The sequence below is a fragment of the Canis aureus genome, chromosome 3 (assembly GCF_053574225.1).
Source record: "Canis aureus isolate CA01 chromosome 3, VMU_Caureus_v.1.0, whole genome shotgun sequence".
Taxonomy (NCBI): domain Eukaryota; kingdom Metazoa; phylum Chordata; class Mammalia; order Carnivora; family Canidae; genus Canis; species Canis aureus.
Genome location: NC_135613.1, coordinates 36,199,184 through 36,206,217, shown reverse-complemented (window position 1 = coordinate 36,206,217; position 7,034 = coordinate 36,199,184). Strand labels below are relative to the sequence as shown.

At 35.2% G+C, this 7,034-nt stretch overlaps 1 protein-coding gene across 4 annotated transcripts in view; it reads right to left on the bottom strand.

The window, feature by feature from the left end:
• PRKAA2 (protein kinase AMP-activated catalytic subunit alpha 2) overlaps positions 1-7,034 on the bottom strand; it is a 69,361-nt gene that overhangs the window by 8,472 nt on the left and 53,855 nt on the right. For 2 of the 4 annotated variants that reach the window (XM_077891919.1, XM_077891920.1), the window contains 2 exons: positions 2,405-2,909; positions 907-1,033 (listed from right to left, as the gene is read on the bottom strand). In XM_077891919.1, coding sequence (XP_077748045.1) covers positions 907-1,033; positions 2,405-2,909 — 632 coding nt within the window. Of the gene's footprint in view, positions 1-818; positions 1,034-2,404; positions 2,910-7,034 lie in introns of those variants that run through there. The other 2 variants (XR_013376321.1, XM_077891921.1) reach the window with 2 other exon arrangements.

Genomic DNA, 7,034 nt, shown 5'->3' with positions numbered 1-7,034 from the left:
AGGAATAAAATTTAACTCTTCTGTTGAAAACAACTTCCTTAACTCTGAACTCAGTTCTCCTCTTGTTCTATCTTGCACCTAACCCCTGGTTTACTGTTTGTATCCCACTTGCACCTCTAAACTGAACAAGCAAATAAATAAAATCTTTAAAAAAGGGGGGGGGGGGCAGCCCGGGTGGCTCAGCGGTTTAGTGCTGCCTTCAGCCCAGGGTGTGATCCTGGAGACCTGGGATCGAGTCCCACTTCGGGCTCCCTGCATGGAGCTTGCTTCTCCCTCTGCCTGTGTCTCTGCCTCTCTCTCTGCCTCTCTGCCTCTCTCTCTCTCTGTGTCTCTCATGAATAAATATAAAATCTTAAAAAAAAAAAAATAAACTGAATAAGCACATCTGGTTCATGAAGGTTTGACTTCTGGTACCCACTAAGTACTTAAAACACAACCCACAATCACCTCCCTTGACTCCTTCAGTCTCCTGGATGGCTGGAGCATCAAAATTAAACCTGAACCAAAGAGAGTCCCATCTGGCCAACTAGAATGAGGGAAGTTGATGAATGAGGAAGTTTAGATAGTGGAATCCTAATAATAATAAAATATGACTGGAGAAATGTGACAAAGAACCTGACAACATCAGTTAATTTTAGGCAAAAATTGCTTCCCTATTGTTCCTTACTTTTGCTCCACAGCCAACACTTCAAGTGACTTTACAAGGAGGCACATCTTTTGGAGAGGTGCTGGGTTAGATATAGGTCTTCAATCTTTTTCATTTCACTTGCATTTTTAGCTAATTCTAGATTACTTAAAAACCAGTATAGAAGACCTACCCACCATGTCTTTGAGATGATTTTAACATCTTGTCAACTAGTGCCAAGTTTTATCTTCTCAGAGCTCATGTCTGCATAGCTTCCTTACCATCAATGCTTTTAAAGTCCAAAAGATAGCTTCTATTGTCAACCAGGTAAAGTTGTAAACTCATTTTCACATAATTGCCAGTCACTGGATTTTTTCTTCTTACACGAAGATGATATGCATTCACTACCTAAAATGGGAAATTTTTTTTAAGGAAAGTTGTTAAAAATAACGAACTACAAAATATCTCCCTTATTCTTATTGCAAAGAATATCAAAAGAAACAACTGACAGAGGTAGGGTAGAAAAGGAATTCCTGTATGATCTTTTTATATTACATGACAGTTTAGTATTTATATTTAATCTCCACTAATCAGACTGTGCAAAGCAACTGAAATTTAAAGGGCACTCGGAGATTATATGGAGTCTAGGCCTTCATTCTAGATATGCCTCTGTTCTAAAATGTCAACAATTCTGATCATCTTGAATAACTTTACCTATTAATATGGAGTAGAAGGAATAAAAAAGAACACATTAATAGTTTGCATTAGGCAATATAAACAGGTACTGTCACAAAATTTAAGTATTCAAATAATCCTGTGAAGAAGTATTATTTGCCTTTTAAAGAGATAAGAACTACAGCTCAGATAAAGATAATTCTGGATTTTTAAAACATCTATTAAATAAGTTCCAAATTTTTTTCAGTATTGGATTTTAATGACATTAATGTCTCTTAACTAAATCACTTAAGAAAAGGGGGATCTGTTTTTTAAGTGATTTTAAGAGACTATTATTTTGCTTATTCATGTACAAATAAAATGAAAATGATGGATTTTTCAAATATGTCAAATGAATATATACATTGTATATGTGAATGTTTTTCTTCCTTTAAAAATACATTTACAGTCCTCAAGAAAGGAACCAGAGTAGAAAGGATATCTGAAATGAAAAAAATGCTTTTCCTCCCACATATACTCAAATAGAATTGCAATGAATTTGAACACTAATTTAAAAAAAAGAAAATTGGATGCTAAGAGTAAGAAAAATATACCACTATTTTGGGACTAGCCAAATAAAAGAGATTTTCTCAACCTAGAGAAAAGTATTTATTGACTGAAAAAATATGTCCTGATGGCATATCATCTGTATTGCTACAGCTAGGGGGGAAAAGGGAGAAAAGTAAAAACATAACATCTTTGAAGACACATGACTTTTTATTGTTATGATGCAGACAGAAATAGGTGGACTATTTTCTCAGGTGATTGATTTCAGGTTATTTTCTGTTTCTTGACTAAGAATGCTAGTCTCCAATTCAAAAATATTGTAGGTCCCCAACATCAACGATTCTTCATGCTTATAGAACTTTGTTTAGTTTTGAATGAACTTGGTATATTAATGGAAAAAATGGGAGTTTTTATCATCTAGAAGCATCAAGACCAATTTATATCTAAATCAAAACAACTTTTTTATTGACATAAGTACTCGACTCGATAGATCAGTGCAGCTTACTATACAAAAAAACAAACCTTTACAAATGATCTTAATATTCTACAATTTCATACCTTCCATTCAAAATCCAGCTGCTTCATAGCTCGGTAGACTTCAGCCATAATGTCATAAGGTTTGCTTTGACTTCTGATTCCAAGATGCCACTTGGCTTTTTTCACAGCTAAAGATTTGGGCTTAGTTGTATTCAGTGCATCCAATGGACATCTCGCTTTAGGGCTGTCTGCTATAAGAGGTGGCATCCTTTCTGGATGAGGTTTCAGGCCTGGGGGAATATGCATGGTACTATCATCCATAAAAGAACCAGTTGGGGGACTAGAGGCGAGGTAGAACTCACTGGCTTGGTTCATTATTCTCCGATTGTCAATGATAAGATGATAAGCCACTGCAAGCTGGTCTTGAGGGTCACCACTATATAAACTGTTCATTACTTCTGATTCTGTACACTCAAATTTTTCACACACTTCTTTCACAGCCTCATCATCAATGACGTTAGCATCATAGGAGGGGTCTTCAGGAAATAAGTAACTGGGCAAATCTTGTTTAAACCATTCATGCTCTCTAGGAAAAATACCACAATACACTATTGTAAGAACATGCTTTGGCAAGTCCCAGATAATTTAGACATGGGGCAATAAAATATAACAGAATCAGAAAAAACTATTCTCTGTGTGACCCTGGGTAAGTTAATTAACCTCCACCCTTGAATAACTATGATTATTCAGACTTGGATATTTGGCTCACATTTTCTCAAAAATAAGTAAAATGAGCCTGTCACTTCAAAGGAAACAACCGACAGTATTTGTTGCCAACAATAAAGTTTAAGCTTTCAAGCAAAATTTAGAATTTTATATAATTTGTATCTGCCTCCATGAGTTTGGCAGCTTCCTACTATGTAAAGACTTTTCTGATAACTTTATAATGATAGCAATGAACAGGATTTCTAATACTGTATAATGAACTTGTCACCATTCGGAAAATCTTTTTTAACTCAATAACCTGGCATCTCAATAACTTCAAATGACCAATGCATGATGTTACAAAATCATACACAGGTAAAATATCCACAAAACATAAAATAGACCAGTGGATTTTAATGCAATAAAGTACAAAAGTATGCCAATATGTTTTCTCATTTGATACTATAACAAGTTAAGCTTTGGCTTAATATCAAAGCAGAATATCCACAATTATCTGAAAGACTATTCAAATGCTTCTCCTTTTTCAACCACTTATTTGAGTGATATCAGATTTTCTTCATAGACTGCAACTAATATAACATATTGCAACAGACTGAATGAAGAAGTAGGCCTAAGAATCTAGCTGAGGTTTATGAGTAAGCCCAACACTTAAGGGAATCTGAAAATGAAAAAAAAAAAAACAAAAAACAAAAAAACACCATTCTTGTTATTTTCTTTTTGGTCATTTTCCATGAAAGATATGTTATTTAGATTAACATGTACTAGTTTTACTGTTATTTTTAAGTAAATTAAGTGTTTTTTAAGTGTCTCAGTTTTAATTTCTTATATGAAAAATACTGATATAACCTGCATTAAAAAACACAACTCACTGGAATTCTCAATTTTAAGACTGTAAAGGAGTACTAAAACCAAAAAGTTTGACCATCAGTCTCCTAAATATTATTTTCTCACATGTCTGGGCCTTTGCATATGATGTTACTATTACCATCTAAGAACATCCCACTCTTTTTCATCTAATACGTACTATTCCTTCAAGACTGCACAAACCTTGCTACATGGTAGACCTGGGCACCTTCTAAGCTAAATTCAGATCAATATATATTTTGTGGGGATCCCTGGGTGGCACAGCAGTTTGGCGCCTGCCTTTGGCCCAGGGCGCAATCCTGGAGACCCGGGATCGAATCCCACGTCGGGCTCCCGGTTCATGGAGCCTGCTTCTCCCTCTGCCTGTGTTTTTGCCTCTCTCTCTCTCTCTCTCTCTCTGACTATCATAAATAAATAAATAAAAAAATTAAAAAATATATATATATTTTGTTTGAATGCTTCTTATTGACTGTTTAATTTATGAATATTAACTAAGAATATACTATAGCAAAAAGTCCTCCTCACAGAGATTGTATTCTAACTGAATACAGATAAAACAAATATTCACAAAATAAATATATAGTTTCAAATATACAAATATGAAAATCCTGTGATAAAGACTGCATGTGGAAAACATGGGGTAAAATAAGAATATATAAATCAGAATGGGAGGTATGTAATTAGGGAAGCTATTGAGTAATATGTTAGCAGATATCAGAATGATTAGAGGTCAGCTGGGAGCAAAGAGCTGGCAAACAAATATTCCCAACACAAGAAACAATATATGTGAAGACTGAAACAAGAAAGAGTTGTGCTATGTTCAAGGAACAAGACTGAGGCCACTATCATGAAAGCAGGAGTTACAGTTTGGAGGGGCAAAAACTATCAAATATTTTTGACAGCTATAGGCTAGAAGAATGATTCTGAGACTAGAACCTACGCTTGATGAAAATCACTCAAAGACTTTAGAGACGGGTGACATGATCTAATTTGCTTCTGTAAAGATCATCCTGCTTGACTGAAAAAACAAAAACGATGATGTTGATGATGCTGGTACAATAGTCCAAGTGAGAAATGATGTTGTGCCAAGGCCTGGGAAGGATACAAAGATGAATCTTCTACGGCTTCCAGTAGATCTTTCTATTGTAACACTCACATTTTCTTATAGGTGTTGATTTTTTCTTAATTTTACCCACCAAACTCAGAGCTCCTTGAAACAGGGACCATGACTTATTTAGCTGTATTCCATTACCTAGTACAGTGTAAATGTTCAATAAATACATAATAAATGAGTATATAAAGTATGAAGATAAAATTAATCCATTAATGTGTTTATTTCCTGTACCATACTAAGCACCTAAGGTTTAGTAATAAAAATGTGAGATATTAATTTTTTTCAGAAAAATTTATATAACATTTTAAAAATATGAATGACAAATAGGGAAAATGAGCCCTTCTGAATGAACTCCAAATATTCACTCTTCCATAAAAGCATTAAGATTACTAAAAAAAAAAAAAAAAAAAATAGCTGATCTCAGTAATAATAGTGAGATTTGAGACATTTTCTGTTGCCCCAAGTCCATCTCCCTTTGCCCATTTCTGTGGCAGTCTTGAAAACCAAGAGTCTCATAATCATGGTAGCCCAGAAAACCAGTGGCTTAGCAACCACTAAGGGGGAGAGAGGTTTAGAATTAGAGCAGAAGAGGTTTAGAATTCTCCAAAGTCCTATCCTCAGAGAACTTGTCTTTATTTGACATGTCTGGCAGTTCCCTGGAAATCTCCATTTGAAAATCTTATCTTTTCTTGACTGATTCAGCTCTCCCTCACTGCAAATAGCCTTCCCTCCAGAACATTTGTCAAAACAACCAATGGCAACTGTCTGACATCCCAGCTGCCTAAAGAGGTAATAAGATTGGAACAAACAAGAAGCTAACCAAAAACCTTAAAATTAAAACTTCGGCAATATGAGTTCCATTGGGGGTCTTTGAAATACTCTGATATATTCTTGGGACTCAAGAAAGCCATTCACATATGCAGGGCTGTGTGCATGCCCAAGAAAGACCCTCATTTCTAATCTAGTCACTCTGTGACTCTCTGCTAATGTGGAGTGAAGACTAAAACAGAGTTAGGAGCTTCTCATTGGAGCACTGAAAACATTCCAACATGCACACAGAGTCGCTCAGCAAAGGCTGGGAGACTTACTAGATAGATCAAGGCATTTTAGGAAAGCTCTAATAATAAGCTGACCATTAAGCTAGCCAAGCAGTGATTTCAGTGGCTAATCATGACAAAGAATACAAAATTTGTGGAATTAGTTCAGTAAAATCACTAAACAGAAAGAACAGCAACAAAAATACACAAGATTACAAACTCAAGGCATACACTCAAAAGAAATGGGAACATGTGACCCTAAAAAACTTGTACATGAATATGCATAGCAACATTACTGTTAAGAGCCAAAAAGTAGAAACAACTCAAGTATCCATTAACCGATGGATGGATAAAGAAAATGTAGTATATCTATACAGTGAGAATTTTAAAAAAATAATGAAGTACTGATACATGCTACACCATGAATGAACCCTGAAAATACTATGCTGTGTCAAAGTAGCCAGCTCAAAAGGCAACATGCCATAGGATTTATATGAAATTTCCAGAATGAGCAAATCCATAAAGGCAGAAAGTAGATTACTGGCTTCCAAGGGATAAAAGGAGGGGAAAATAGGTAATGAGTGCTAACAGGTATAGAGTTTCTGTAAAAGAATTAGAAAATAGTAATGACTGTACAACTTTGTGAATATACTAAGGACCACTGATTATACTATTTTTTTTTAATTTTTATTTATTTATGATAGTCACACAGAGAGAGAGAGAGAGAGAGGCAGAGACATAGGCAGAGGGAGAAGCAGGCTCCATGCACCGGGAGCCCGACATAGGATTCGATCCTGGGTCTCCAGGATCGCACCCTGGGCCAAAGGCAGGCGCTAAACCGCTGCGCCACCCAGGGATCCCTGATTATACTATTTAAAGGCACAAACTTGTAGTATGTGAATTATATCAATAAAAATGTTTAGAAAATGATAAATAAGGAAATAATCTAACTTTTTATTTCTAATTAATT